Here is a 16487-nt window from a genome sequence, read left to right as displayed (position 1 = left end):
ATGCCACTCTCAAAAATGTAAAAATTATGATAAAACAATATTTTGTAGTTTGATTACTATAACCTCACCTCTCCCTGTGGCCCCAACCTGCATTAAACTGGTCTCACACTCGCACATTACCCCCAATACTCCCTCTTTGTCAAATCTGGATATAAATGAGCTGAAAATGCTGTGATTTAAATGCCATAAGCAGTTGAGCGTAATAATAGCTGTGTTCAACTGAAAGGCCAGGTCAAATCAGTTTGAGTGCTGTTCCCATGAAGTCACTGACCATGCTGAGCCATTAGACATTCTTTATCCATGGTTGGTAAGGAAGTCACAGAATTAAGCAGTCATGCTTTCTTATCACACTTGTTTAAGAATCGAGATATTGCACAATCACATGCAAACAACACATGAAATGTTGTCAAGGGAGCTTCCGGAAACCTGAAGTGACTCCATCCATTGCTTGCTGAGGTGAAATGTTCAATCCAAGGTAAGAGTGGAGGTAAGTTTCCCACGAGGAAAGTGGGACATAGTTAGATGTTGCAGATTGCAATGGAGCATGGTTCTATATTTGTAGGCTCCTAAGCTAGAGGCTTTGCTGGAACAGATTTTCATGGCCATCATTGTTTTCATTCCAGTGCATAGTATACAGAGGTTTACTGGTAGTGACTTTCACATCTTAACTATATTTTTCTGGTGGCTTTATGTATGTTTGGCAAATCTGTGCGATAAGATCAAGGCAGGTAAAAATAGATGTTAGACACATAGGAATGTTTCAGACTTTTTCATCCATGTTTTGGATCTTTAGAAACTTGAAGATGAGGTCTGTCTCTTTGAAATGGATGTGACCCCTTTCAGTTGGTGCCACGGGATCACACTGAGACATACAGCTCGAGAGAGTGCAAGGGAGCAGAGAAAAAGAAAATCAGATGAATTGAAAATGGAGTAAGGAGGACTGAACAAAAGACCAGATGGGCTTTCAGAAAGTGTTGCTGTCAGGAACATGAAAAGAGGAAGAGGGGGAGAGCGGGAGACATGGAGGGAGGGAGGGAGGCAGACAAGGATAAGCAGCCAGACAGAAGGAGAGATCACCTTCTTCTTATCCATTACAAACTGTGGAGGCAGTCAGAGGCTGGAAGAGGGGAGAGAATGAGCAAGAGAGGCTGTGAGAGGTGGGGCGGGAGGGGAGGTGGGGCAAGTGTGGGAGAGGCAGAAGGGTGTGTGCTCACATGAACCACTCTTCCCCTTCTGCATGTGTGTGCCAGTAGCCTCTGTGTTTTTCAGGCAGAGAATAGAAAAGTTGGGCAAAGTCTGAGTCAGCTCCTGCAGCTACCAGACACTCACAGCAACTCCCTTCACAGTACCAGGTTTCTTCTCTCTCTCTCTCTCTCTCTCTCTCTATCTCTCTCTCTCTGTCTCTCTGTCTGTCTCTCTTTTTGTTTTTTGTTTTTTCTACTGCTCTCTCACTCATTCACTCTCTCTCTCTTTCACACACTCTCATACACACACTCTCATACACACACACACACACACACACACACACACACAGCACCCGTCACTCCTGGCAGAGGGAAGACAGGACCACAGGAGAGCTGTTACACACCTTTACTCCCAGCTACTCACCCAGCCATCACCAGACGTTTTGCCCAGGATGTGGACTCTTCTCTTGGGGGTCACCTTTGGATTTCTGGCCTCCTCCAGGTCAGAAGAACAACTTCAAGGTGAGGGGACTGTGCTTTCACCCAGCGGATGGCTCTTTGTTTGAGCTTTTTTTTTTTTTTTTTTTTTTTTCCTTATTCTGTCTAAATTCTGCCTGGCTGACTGGCCGACACTCCTTTGTTGCCAGACTTTAGAACCAGACAGTATTGTTATTTTTTTCCCCTGTTGAGCCTTGGTGAGAATTTGAGTGAGCATTCATATAAGGAGAAGAGAGTGAAAGAAAGAGGCTGTGCTCTGCTGCTGCTGCTGCTGCTTGTAGAATGGATGAGTGGATGCCGGTTAGAGAGCGTGTGCTACACCAGCACAGACAGGCTTACGTCTGGCAGTCTGAGACTCCTGATAGACACAAAGGAGACAGGCGCTCTTACTCACTCTGTGTCTCATACACATTCACACGCTGGGAAGTGAACCTTATTTATTAGGGTTTTGGATGATCAGTCTAGCTTTCAGCAGCAGTCCTTTTTTTCCAGTTATACTCAAGAATAGAGATGATTTTTTCCTTTTTTTTGCTGTGCTGCTACAGCTGGAGTCTGCCATGCTTAATGCTTTATTCTCTGACACAAAGGATGTTCAGCAATCGCTCTAGCTTTTCTCCCTCAATGTCTCCCTCTTTCTCTTTGTCTCTTTCTCACATGTGCTTTCTGCATAAGATTTTTGATTGGATTTGTTGCTCGGAGCAATATATCTCTGGAGGTGAAGTTGGTACTGAATCAAACAGGTTTGGGTTCGTCTGGCTCATTCCCTTAGGAGGTGGTGGTGAGGTTGCTCACAAAGACTCCCTATAGCACTGCGCCAAAGAACAATCAGCATCCAGTATTTAAAGGTAAATAAGAGATTACCTAGGTAGCTTGTATGTACACTGTATGTAGGAAGATGGAGAGAGGTCAGTGGACCCACTTTCACTCCCCCAGTGCTTCAACATGTGCTTGTCCCCACAAGGCTTCTTGTGTGCTGTGGAGTTGTGAGCTTGTGTGTGTGTGTGTGTTTGCGCATGTATCTCTATGTCTGAGTGTGGAGAGTAATTGGTGTCTGGTGAGAAGTGTCCTGCGGTGGTTACTACTCGTCCTGGTCCAGACGTTGTCTTTGAACCTTAAACCTGTGGTTGTGTTTCCCCTGAAGCACATCATTAAGAGCAGGACTCGTGAACCTGTGGCCAGGCGAGACTTTCATATAAACCAAGATGAGATTTATGGAGGGATTTTACAATGCTGTCTGTATACCCAATAGCATCTTTGAGCATGTATGCTTCGATGAAAATTGTCTGGAAAAAACAACATTTTGAGTACAATTGGCTACTGGCATCTCTAATACAGTAGTGACTAAAAATGCCAAAAGACATTTTAATTCTATATATTTTTCAGTAGTTAAGTGAATTGATTTAATCCATTTAAATTCATATGTAACTATGTGAACTCTGCAGGAAACACAATAAAAACCCATTTAGAATAATTCAAGTTCATTACTGCATTTCAATAATTTAGTTGATCGTGAGACTGAAGAGAGTGATGATCACCAAATTGTGAGACCTTTTAATTTGATAATTGGTCAATTTCTTGTCTCCAACACTAGGTAAGGGATTAATCTGTTGATTTTGATCAAGAGATATACAAAGTCAGCACATCCAAAAACCCCCATTAACTTTATCTAATCTAAAAGCTTAGTGTTCTTGTATCTTTGGAGTTTCCCATATAGACAGCAGGCATGACGATAAACCTACCACTAATGTCACTTCTATGCACAGAAATTCCCTCTCTCTCACCCACACACATACAAAAGCGCATGCACTTGGGCCAACGACTGCTGGACTTCCTGCAAATGTGGCCGTATTTGCCTCCTTGGCATAACGACCCCTCCTATATTTGCCCGTGTCATGTTTCAAGGTCAGGGGTGGTCAGGGGCCCCGTGGACTGGGACTGGGCCCTTACAAAGAAGGCTTGTGCCTGTATGGGCTCTGAGTACCATCTCCTGCCACCTGAGACTCTCAGACACGTGTTTGCCTCCTTCACTGCTGTACCCTCCTCTTCAAACCAGAATGGCCCTGCATGAATATCTTGCAAAATTCTTCTCCTCTCCTATACCTAGCCCCACATCTGCATTACAACTTGTTCTGAATAGTGCAGGGGTTCTTGTACTCCAGTCCTTGTCTACTTTTTTGTGTGCTGTTAAAGCTACTAGTTACTTTTTAAAACCTTTTTGTTAGTTATAAGCTCCCTAATGACACTCCCCCTGTCTGCTCTCCCTCCTCATACACACTTAAGTCTTTGTGTCCCTGGGAAATCTGCTTTGAAAGCATGCTGTAATGTACAAACATCCTCCTGCACGATGATGCACATGATTTCCAAACACACCATATCAACAGCCATAACAGAAGATTGTACTTCTTTGATTTTAAGCATAAATTTGAAAGGTCATATATAATAGATAAAAACAACGCAAATCCTACTTTAAAGGAATACTTCAACATTTTTGGGAAATACAGTAATTTGTTTTCTTGCAAAAAAGTTGGTTGAGACGATCAATGCTGCTCTCAAGTCTGAAGCCTACATTAAGTATAAAGCAGAGCCAGGGTGCGATTAGCCTCACGCGGGCCAAAGTCTTGTTTCTATGTTTCCTTTTTTTATGTGTGGATTAAACATATTAATTGGGAGCTTTAGATGTGCCAGTATGGTTTTTTGTTGTTTTTATTTATTTATTTATTTTTTTGCTATTTAAAGAGCCAAGCTAGCTGTTTCCCTGCAGTCTTTATCATAAGCTAGCTAGGCTCACCACCATCAGCGAGCAAATGACCAGGCATTTTACTGAGAATGTTGAGCTTTTTCTTTAAAAAAGAAACAAGCTTAGAAAACACAAATTAAATCACATAAAAGAATCTTTTTTATATATTTTTAGGGCATTTTTGTGCCTTTTTTTTATTATAGCGACAGTGGAGAGAGTTAACAGGAAATGAAGGGGAGGGAGAGATACAACAAGAACCAGCTGCCAGAATCGAAACACGGATGTGGTGGTTGGGTGACAAGCGTCTTAACCAGTAGGCTACCAGGGCACGCTATGGGTAGGAATTTCTGTAAAACACATCACATGTGCTGACAGTTTGATTGCCCAAACAAAAGCAGCCAGTAAAAGGAGATCTGCATTGCAAGGAATGTTTCAAAGTGTCATTTCCACTAAAATCCTCTTTACCTTCAAATCTGAATGTTTAAAAAGAATATTGGAGGTCAAGTTTTATCTTACAGGAGATTATCTATTTAGATTCATTGAAAGCAAAAAAATAGATGTATTTGTGTGAAAGCAGGGCTACTTTCAAAAGTGGATATAATGGGTGGAGGTGTAGTTGGAAAGAGGCAGAGCAAGCAAATTGCACATTAGGGAGAAAATCAGATAATGAGAGTCCTTCTTGTGACCTTCAGGTAATGTTGTCAGTGTGTGTGTGTGCGTGCGCACAAACATATTTGCACCAGATCTCATGTTTCACCTGTCCCACTGGCCCTGTGGACCTTTGTTGTAACCACTAAGGGGAAAGACATGCCTGCTGACAGAGCAACTTCACTGAGGTGTGATAATGGAAGATAGTGGAGCATTGTGGGAGTGATGGTGACAACGCCTCTCTCCAAACCAGCTGATGAACTATGGCTAAAATGATGATACAGTAGTTGTGGACTACAGGGACATTAACAAGAGATTCTCTGTTTAAGCATGGGACTGACTTTAGTTTCGTTCAAACATTATCAGCAAAGTGTAACTGAGAAAAACAAGAGAAAAATGCAGATAAAAATAAGCCAGTATTGTGTTTCTTATTAATCTTGACATTGAGATACTGAGCATGCTGGTTTTCTCACTGTGCTCCATGCTGTGTCATGGCTCTACAAACATTATAACTTTAGCGATTATCAGCCAATGTCAGTATGTTTGTGTGCATGTGATCCACCTCTCTGTGTATGTGTGTGCGCCTGCATGCAGGGGGTAATTTGTTCTTTATTGCTGGCATAGAGAAGACAAACAGAGAGTAATGAGAGAAAACAAGAGAAAATGAAAGAGAGATGGGAATAGAGAAAGTGAAGTGAGAGTGGAGAGTCAGGCTTGTCTATTACTCCTAGAGCAGCTGGAGGTTTTGGCAAGACACTGTGTAAGAGCTCCCTTTCTCTCAGGTTCTGTACACCCAGACTTTGCAGTCTCCTTGGTTTCAACTCCATTAGGTGACAATGGAGCCTTTTGGAGAATCACTGCCTTGGCATAGCAGGCTTCTGGACTGTATAAAGACACCCATGACTGTTCCCTTTGCATACTAATGATTAGATTCATGTCAGCCCCCTTTTCAGCTTACTGATGGTGAGCTGTGCTCTCTTTGATCTCTCTGGGCAATTTTGCAAGGCCAAGACTGTTGTCTTGTTTTTCAGCTCACTTTCAGGGACACTGTGCCATGTGGCAGCATGTGCCGCGGTTCTGTCAGGTGTCTGTGTGTGGTTAAAAAAAAACCCAGAAAGACAGAAAGAAAGAACTGAAACTGCCTAACAAAACCAAGTATTGGCACTGACTCTTGTTGCCAAACTGCCACTGATAGCAGACAGCTCAACTTCCTGCATCTGTTAGTGCTCTGTTTACTCATAACAGCTAGTAGAAAAGTGGAGAGCTTAAATCATATTTTGTCTTTTAGAAGTTAGATTTGTGATAAACGTGGCTACAAAATAACAAATTGTTATTTAGCAAATTTCCTAAATGTTTAGGTGTTTTACTTAAAAGTCTGGGATTTCACATCTAATCAAATATAATCAAAATTCAAATCAATATATTGTTTTTTGTTTAAAGTATTTTTTAACATTTTCTTACATTTACTGTACATGCTGCAATGCAAGAGTCAAATTCAGGATGCAACCTTGTGCAACCAGTGCAGCTGGTTGCATAACAGCGCATTTCTTCTTTACTAACTGAACAATTTGTCTGTTAGTATTACATGTGATTACTATGTGAGCATATACAGGGGCAGACAATGTACAATATAATGCAATCTAAAACAACAACAACACAAACCACTACAAAAAGTACCATAGAGTTGATTTAATGTCAGTCAAATGTAATATTGATTGCAGGATATTTGTATTAGATTACTGCTAATGAGCAGATTTTACAGGTCTTCACTATTATGCACAAATGGTTCTGTAACTGCAGCTACAAGAAAAGAAAAAAAGTGTAAGTGTATTTTAGTGCCCTGGCATGATTTCTTCATTTAACTCCCTCAACTTGTAGTGTATATTTTTTGTTTGGTCCTGTGAGCAAAATCAACTAGGTGAGATAGAGCTATGCAGTATTTATTCAGTTTAGGATTTTCAAGAAACATATTGGAACTATTCCTAAAGTGGGAATAGTTCCAATATGTTTCCTGAAAATCCTAAATTAAAAACATTATAGTTTTTAATGTCATATTTTTCTTCCTATTTTCCAGGATTCATTGCAGGAAGACTAGCAATCAAGAATTATAATATACAGTACCAGTCAAAAGTTTGGACATAACTTCCCATTCCCTTCAATGAGAAAATGTGTCCAAACTTTTGACTGGTACTGTATATTATATGTGGGGTCTTATACCATACAAGTCTGATGTTGTAACTGAGTGACTTACATCTTTCACAACCCATGCATCCACTGCCATGGTAGCACATGTAAACAAGCACTAAACAGATGCAGTGCGAGTATGAATGTCTTCTATACATGAGTGGTGCTGATTTTAATAACTCTATGCATGACATATCTGTGGTGTCTGTGGTGAAGGATCTTACTTAATGCAAATTGTGTTTGTATTAAATCAATATAGCATATGAAATACACTGATATTTGACAGTTCATGCAGTGTAACTTTTTATTTTGTGTAGTCACAACTATCTGTTAAGCCGTTATAGAATGAACACATCAGTTTCCTGATCAACTTTTCTGCAACTGGTTGCATAATAAATGGTTAATTTTATAACTTCTGTTGCAACCATGACATCTGAATGTAGCTTCACATGATTAAAATTTGATGCTTTCAAAACTTTTGAACAGATTTTCACAAAAATTCTCATGCACTAAACTTTTATGTGTGTGTGTGTGTGTGTGACTATGGAGACAAAGTCACGGGTAAATAATAAGTGTGAGGACTGTGTGTCATAGTTATATCACAAGACTCCTCCCATGTGCTCTCTCTCTCTTTTCATTGTCAATGCAAATGTTCACCTGCTCATAACAGGAAAATCCCCAGGTGTTTAAACTCTGACATTTATGTTTTGCCACTTTCAGCAATTATCTTATTTGTGTGGAGAGCATGTGTGTGCTGCACATGTGGCTATTTGAATGGGGAGATCTATGTGTACACACACTACTGCCTGTTCAATAGCTCATTTGCCAGGCCTATTTTGCATTTTAGTCTTCATTTCAACGAGGGAAAGTAATTTCCCTGATGTTTCTCCTTTAGTCAACCAAATTTAAGCAAATACTGTAGACTGACATCACATGTGAGCACCACTGACCAGATTGTATTGCACAACTTGTCACTGATCTAAAAAAAAAAAGGAAGTTGTAAATTTTGAGGATTACCACTTTAATCTCCCTTTGTACAGATAATATTGGCTACTGAGGACCAACTAGAATGAAAGTTTGGTTACCACCTTCTAACAAGGCATACTTTACAAAGAGCAAGTAAATCACCTCTAGCACAACTGAGCAAGTTATGCTAGAGGTGATCTTTTCAGCCATCAAATTCCACCAGCAGTGCAGCATTTGCATTTTGTTTGAGTTGAACATCTTTTTAAGAAAGTGGTCAGTTAGTGTGATGAGAAGTGTAGTGAAACTACATTTTATGATAACCCAGTTGAGTATTTATTTGCCAGTATAGTGTGTGCATGCACATATAGTCTGTGTGTGTGTCTCTGTGTGTGGACCTTTGTCTATCCCTCCTTGGCTCAGCAAGGCCTGAGGGCCAAACACTGAAGATGACTGAAGATGCTGCCCAGCACATGGTGATTCAGTTCTTCTTTCCCAGACAGTTTGTCTGAACATTATCTCAAGACTCACACAATAATGCAGCCACGAAACACACCACACATGGTTAAATCAATTCTTTGCTTATCATACATGGTATGGCTGTGAAATGTGGACAGTGTCTCAGAGTAGTGAGTGAGTGAGTGAAACCTCTGAAGGAAAGTTTAATTGAGTGACTCGTTGTGTTACCTTAGTCAAGAAAGAAAGGTACAAAGATGTCTAAATCACTGTAGATCCATACATATCCTGCAAACAAAATATGAATGAGCAGCGAAGAGCTTTTAAAACTACCGAATGATTCCCAGCTGGCCCATTGTTTCTTTTACCCTGATTCAACTGTATTCCTTATATATAAATCAAGGCCAAATAATAAAGTCCAGTTATCTAACCCACAGAACCTGGATCCCTATTGTAGTATATTATTTCATGAGCTAAATATCTGTCTAAAACATTCTACTTCTTTATATTTTGGATGTACATATTGTCCCACAAGTCAGTGATAACAGTAATATTATAGCAGCCTCAGTTTTATCTTCTATCTTTTAATTGCTATTAAATTACTTGTTGATTGTTCACACATTTAAAAAACAACAACTTTGAAGTGCTAGATTTGTTCTCAACTGAGTGGAATTCCCATCTCATCTAAAAATGTTGTATTCAAATATAAGCAACCCTCACTGTGTCTAAATTGTTATAAATCCTGTAAGACACTGAACCTACTTTTTCCCCCTTCATCTTTCCCTACAGTGAGTTCTCGCACCTGCAGCTATGCTGGAGTATTTCTGGTTGAGGGAGAAAGCCGTCACTCCCTGACCTTTGACATGGCTAAAAAGGTGTGTAAGCAACAGGAAAGCACAATTGCAAGTCCAGAACAACTCGAAGAGGCCTATGCTAAAAACATGGAAACCTGCAGGTGAAACCTTTGTCTAATTCATATTATTACATTTATCTTTATTCACGGGACTCTTTTTTTCATCAAATACTTTATTAATGGTTGTTGAATAAAAATGTGGAACATTTTGGACCAAAAGATTCTCAAGAACATCTTTCCATGAGATTAAATCTATTTTCGTTTGACAACACTGATACTGATTCTTCTTCGGTTCAAAAATATATCAGGAACATCATTTATTCACAGTCAGAAATCCTAATTGAATCCCAGAACTGGAGTTAAACTGTAAATGCACTTGGTCACTATCTTGAAGTTTCATCAAAAGTTATGAAACCAGAAAAGAGGAAGAAGGTTTTCTAGTTTGACAATACGGTTACTGCACGTTTGTCATGTGGTAGAAATCATGTGAACGTAACAACCATCTGTTCCTCAACTGTGTTTGTTCTTAAGTCTGACAGCAATTTGACTCAGTTTTGAGTATGATGTAGTGTGTTTAGATCTGGCTACTTGGAGACAGATTGCATTCTGTATCAACAAAAGTTGCAACAAATTCTGTTAAAATGCAGCTGCTAATAATGATAATGTTGCGTCCATTCAGACACGGCTGGATCAACAATGGGAGCTCTGCCATCCTCAGACACACACACCATGAAAACTGTGGAAAGAACATGACGGGTTTCATTATTAATTCACATGTAACTGATGGAGAACGCCTTGATGCCTACTGCTATGATGACAAAGGTGACTATACCCACAATGAATGGTCTGTTACACTTTATCTGTGCAAGCCAACGCTAATAGTGTGACTGAAGTGTCATGCAAATTTACAGTCTGCATCACATAGACCTGTTGTTATTTGCTTCTATATTTTGTTCACTACTTCTTCCTGTTCTCTCATGTTCCAGCTGGGCCTGAGGAGGACTGTGCCAAAAAATTTTCAAATCCTTCGAACGGTCTCACAGATGAACCAGGTTGGTAAAATATGTCCAGTTCACTCACCATACTCAATACATTTAGTTCCCCATTTGTCACCATATACGCAAAGTTTAAACACCAGTCTCAACTGAAAAACAAAGGATCTGAAATAATAGATTAAAACAGTGTAATCCATCAAAATTTAAGCACTGAAACTTTAAGCAAAGAAAGCAAAGTGAAACTTCTTAGACAACACCTCAGTTCCCAAATGATCTCACCTCGATAGTCAACGCCAACAACCTCTCAGCTTCTAGCAATGTTATTTGAGGCACTCACGAAGGTGGGACATACAGTTAACCCAAATTTTCTCTGGCTGAACAAGTAGACTCTTGGGTGAAGTTACTTGTTATGACCGCCCTGAGTACTAATTAAGGATCAGTTTCCCAACCACTGGAGTTTCCCTTTTATTATTATTTTTTGCACAGTTGCACAACCTGGAAAGTACCTGAGCAGCGGTAGCACTTTACATGGCCTCATTGCAGTTTATCAAGCTGTGTATTACCCTACAAAGTAGTATTTTAATTACAGGATGATGATTTGTGAATGCATAATGATGAAAAGAATGCTCTAACATACTAAGTGCTTACATGCAGATGTGACAACAAATTGAAAGAACAAAATACACAGTGTACTAAAAAAAAAAAAGATCAAACAATGCAGGGTCATGCTTTCATGAACAGATTTTATTTTTATTTTAAGACGCATGCTTAAAATCAGGAAAGAGAAGAGCTGAGTTGTTAATATATGTTAATATGTATTGTAATGTATTATTGTAACATAAATATTGCATGACAAGAAAAAGAATCCCAAAGGAGAATGTGTTCAGACTTTACAAGATGATAATATGATAGCTATATACAGATACTGCCATGTTACTAAGAAATGTCTGTTCTTACAAAACATTTCAAAAGAAAAGTTGTGACTGTAACCATGTATGACCCACTTCCACAGAATCCTCATCACAGCCTGAAATACAGGTGTCTACAGGAGCAGCAGGCCAGGCAGCAACACAACCTGAGGATGCTTCTGATGGTGATGGAGCAAACCCCACATTAACCCCTGGGGAGAATTTTCTTGGGGAGGTGACCTCATCAGCTACCATCACTTCCATGGAACTGAGTCCAGAGGAGGCTTCTACGGAGGGTCCTACTAGGGAGGAAATCTTTGGAGGGAGTGAGAAAAGCACTGCGGGGCCCGTTTTCACTCCCACAGTATACGATCAGCCCAATGGATCTGGGATGCAGCCGTCCCTCTCTGAGGAGGAAGCAGCCTCTCCAACGGCACCTGTTGGAAAACCTGAGGAAAGACAGGATATGGATGAGAACATGGTGCCTGAAGTTGATGATGCCAGAACAGAGTGTAAGATAAACTCAGACTCAGATAAACTTACAAATAGCCCAAGTAGAGATGTGTATATGATTATAGCTCACTAAAGTATGCAGAATTTGATCAGTATCATCATACTGATTCAACTCTGTCATTTTTTGACTGCAAATTTATATTCTAAGACTGCTGTTATTTGGTGTAGTCCTTTATATCCAAAAATGTAATCATAGAAAATTGACTTAAATGCCAGTACTTAATTTGTATTTTAAAAGCCTAAAGAGATTCTTTAAAAGCAGCACATAATGCCATCAGATGCAACAGGTTTTGGGAGGACTGAAGTAACTTTAAGAACACAGGACGCCCCCTTGTGTTAGTTCAGCTGTAAAGTAGACTTTTTATAAAACAGGCCTCTGTCTCTCTGCCCCTCAGAGGAATTACAATCAAGCTCATTCCACAAATGCACCAAATGTTTAAAAGTGTGTCTTAAAGTCATTGAAGCATGAACTGTAGTATACTGCATACAGATCAGTTTATTCCACAAATCAAATTCCAAAATCAATTTTCATACAATAACAGCACTAGAAATATAATCTTATGGAGATCATTTAAAAGAACAAACAACTTTCTCATTACGTAGTTTGAGTATCTGGAGCCTGCAGCCTCAAAAACTGATGAAAACACATACGATTAAAGGCAGTTTAAAGAGAAAGAAATCCTAAAAAATAAAGTTTTATGTTGTAAATATGCAAATTTTGGTGACAGGGCATACTTTCAAGTTTGATATGTCATTGAATAACTTTTATGAGAGATGACTGAAATTTTTGCCTTTTTGTTTTTTTTGACATACAGCTCCACATCTCCCTAATGGCGGAAAACAGATGGATCCTGTCGTGCCTAAGCCTGATCCACAGGGCAACAGTGGTTCTACGAGTGAGCAGCCATGTTACTGTACTTCACGTATACATCCAACACCCTGAAGTCCATAATAATTGTAGTCAAATAACATCATGTTGGGCACAGGCACTACCAATACATCAGGTTTTTTATTTGGATCCGCTCTTTATTGACCGTGATTTTTTATTTCTTTTTGACTCATGGCTTGTTATTTCTCCTTCCAGACTGGCTGGTAATCGTTGGAGTGATAGTGGCAGTCGCTGCTATTCTTCTTGTGTGTGCAGCTGTTGCCAAAAGAAACAGGTATGACTTTTCTTATTGTCTTGCACTAATAGTGCTGTTGTGTACCATGGTTCAGACTTAATCATCCCCCCTGTTTCTCTTTCTTACTGTGCACAGTAGGCAAAAGCCAGCCTTCCAATTTTCACATATTTTGCTGCTGACTGAGGCATGGTAAAAAAGAAATCAATAATAAATAAATGTGTCTGAATGTGCTCTTGCAGCTGGTGTGGCAAACAGCAGACCCTGATGATCACATCCAAAGACAGCGGCGAGGGGAACGGTGCAGCAGCATCGGCGTCCAGCTCCCACGCCCAGGAGAGAGAGCAGGAAATGGTGACCCTCATGAACAAGGAGAAGATCCAGGAGAACGGCAACACAGAAGAGTTCACCGTCATCACGCTAGAGGAGTCACCAGATAAAGAACAACTGGCGTGAGAGAGGAGCGTAGAGGCAGACAGGACAGAGTAGGAGAGGACAGGACAGGGAAGGAGGGACAGAGTGAGGAGTTGGTTGGGAGATTGGACGGGTGGGGGGTTAGGGCCCCATAAAATTTTGGTGGCCAGCACTGAATGGACAGTGGGTAAGGGTGTTTGTGAAGACAGGGCTGATGTGTGTGTTATTTAGAAATGTTGGAGTACAAAGTATTGTACTAGGTCTGAAGCTGTTGATTCTCAGTGCGATCAGGTCTTTCAAACCATCATGTGCAGCATTTTGTTTGTCTGGAATGCCAGGTTAGTTAGGACTGAATGGAGGTAAAAGATGGTGCAGGTTGTGAATGTGATGTGTGTCAGTTCTTTGTGTTAATGTGGTTGTATTTTTTGTTGGTGACGGGGGTTGACAGGCACTGGTTTTAAAGGGAGGGGGGGTGGTGAGGGTCTTTTTTTTTTTTTTTTAATTGGTGAAGCCCTAAAGTGTAAGGCTTATCGGCCAAAATGGGAAATGATCAATCAATGATGAGAAACTGGACTGAATATTAATGAGTTATTTTATTTGAAATACTGCAAATAGAAAAAAAAAATTAAACAAAACAACCCTTTGATTTTGTTTTGTTTTGTTTGCTTATTGTTGTAACCTTGTGTATATTTCAGACATTGCCTGTGGACTGGAGTGGAAACTGGGGATGTCACTACCTTAATTTATGCAGCTTTGATTCCCTTTTTCTTGGTCTCTGTATATAAAGTATATGTTTTGGAAATGCCTTAGCAATAGCTGCCAGTGCTTTTTTCAGTAGGAAGGGGCTTTGTATCCCTTTTAAATAAAGGAATGTGTCATTTTTTGAGAGTTATTTAATTAGAAACAGTACCTATCAGGTAAACAATTGTGAATGGATTTTTGCAATAGTCAAAGTGGAGTGGATATTGTATGAATCAACGTGATGTATAGCATTCAAATCTGTGCAGTTTATGCACCACTGAAGTCAGTAAATATGGTATACATTTATATTGAGTTGAGAATGTGGTGATATCGAGTCCCTGATGTTATCCTGAGGATAAGTAGAATAATAATGATGACATATACATGCTATATACACAGTGTGTACATTGATTCGGGAAAAAAGAAAAAAGCAAAAGACAGAATTGGATAGTATCTATAGCAGATTAATCTGTTTTTGAGTGCAAGATTTAAGCTCAATCTCAACATGTGAGTGACAGCGGCTTAGCCTTAGATGTTGAAGGAAGTGGCACATATGATAATGGGGGGCCCATGTGCTGTAAACACATAGCAATGTAAAAGGTTTCTTCATAAAAAAAAGAGGCTGTGACAACGTTCTCTGTGTGCTCACGAGGGGAGGGTGGGGGGGGGGGGATTGATGAATGAAGCTTGTGTGCTTACCCAGGCCTCAATGTGCCAGTTACTCTGTACATTCACACATATAAACAAAATGCTGCATTTTTTTTTTCTACTGACCTTCTCATTGGTGAAATATATCATACATTGTGTCATATCAATATTTCCTGTGTGACAGATCATTTTTCTCGGTTTTCAATGTAAAGCCGAATTATATACAGCGATTGCAAACAGATTTATGTTTCTGACTTGTTCTCTGTTATTTCCTGCTTTTGCCCTTATATGATTCATTTTGAGGAGAAGTAGCAAATGTTCTAGCGTAGGCAAGTTTTATTACGAATTAACAAAAGATGTCGCTGAAAAAAAAAGATTTGTAAAGTCATGAACGAATGAAATAAATGTATATAGAAAGAGATGTAGTGGAATGTGGTGTTTGCTCGCTGATTGCTATGTATGTGTGAAGATAAAGGGAGAGCATGAATGGCATGACAGGGGATGCGAGTGGTTACATTGTCCCCACATAAGAGGAAGTGAGGTTTCCATGGCACTGGGGTCGTGATGCGAGAATATGTTAGCACAGGATACAAAGAATGACACAAAGACAGCCATTTTGAAAGATAGAGATGGCATCTTTCCATACAGCATTAAGCTGCATGCAATATAGCCGAACTGTCTTCTTTGAATAACATACAAAGGAACAGGATTCCTGTTTATTTAGTATGCGTTTATTATACAGTGCATGAAGTCATTAAACACTGCTCTGCAGCTGCTCAGCCGTAATGCTGCCATCCAAAAATGACAAATATATAGTCTGTGTTTTCGGTTTTGAGAAGAACATCAATTCTCTGATGTACTCACTCATCTATTATTACATGAACTTAATGCTTTAACAATGTTTTTTTCTTTATGTGATTCACTGGAGACTAATGAATATTTATCAGCTGTGAGAAATAATGGACATTCTGGCAAAGATACAATCTATATCTTGTTTTTGGCTGTTTTTGCTTTGGTGAGGTCACTAGTCTCATAACTAATCACAACTATGCTTTAACATTTTAATAATGCTTGGAAAGTGCATTTTTCAAATGTTAAGTTGCTAATAAAGTAAAGACAGTTCAATTAGGGTATACATTTAGGATTTGTTTTCACTCCGTTTACTGTAAATATTATTGAAAAATTGATTTAATTGACATTTCCTGTGCAGTAATGGTGCAGCATCATAATGTCCTGGACCATCACCTCTAGTGCTCATTCCTACTTTTATGCTAAACAAATGTTTTTGGGACACACGTCATTGGGTGTGTTTGGGGGCAATTAGTGTGCTTTGTGTTTTCCAGAACTGTTTTCCAGAACTGGGAATAGAACATAAATGACAAAAGCAGGCTGGAGATGCTAAAAAATAGCCAGTAAACAGTTCTTTGTCCAATTCAGCGTATTAAACCCCTACCTCTTCCAAATAATGGTAAATAGTACCAATTGCATTCGGTGATGTTATTAAGAATAATACACTAGTAAAAACTCAGAGTTACACAAACAGAGCAACAGAGACAGATGTGAAAAATGTTTCTGTGTGTGAGTGTGTGCATCTGTGTCTTCATATGATAGTTATGTGACAAGA

General features: G+C 39.5%; 1 protein-coding gene across 1 annotated transcript; it reads left to right on the top strand.

Moving 5' to 3' along the window:
* Nucleotides 1-1232: 1232 nt before the first annotated feature.
* On the top strand, nucleotides 1233-15282 carry cd44b (CD44 molecule (IN blood group) b). The gene is made up of 8 exons (XM_067589342.1): nucleotides 1233-1706; nucleotides 9460-9625; nucleotides 10203-10345; nucleotides 10510-10575; nucleotides 11531-11938; nucleotides 12755-12835; nucleotides 13024-13102; nucleotides 13303-15282. The coding sequence occupies exons 1-8, from the start codon at nucleotides 1637-1639 to the stop codon at nucleotides 13514-13516; spliced, it is 1227 nt and encodes a 408-aa protein (XP_067445443.1). The 5' UTR covers nucleotides 1233-1636; the 3' UTR covers nucleotides 13517-15282.
* The last annotated feature ends 1205 nt before the right edge of the window (nucleotides 15283-16487 follow it).

This window comes from Thunnus thynnus, chromosome 5, assembly GCF_963924715.1.
Source record: "Thunnus thynnus chromosome 5, fThuThy2.1, whole genome shotgun sequence".
NCBI lineage: Eukaryota > Metazoa > Chordata > Actinopteri > Scombriformes > Scombridae > Thunnus > Thunnus thynnus.
This window is presented reverse-complemented; position numbering and strand designations above follow the sequence as displayed.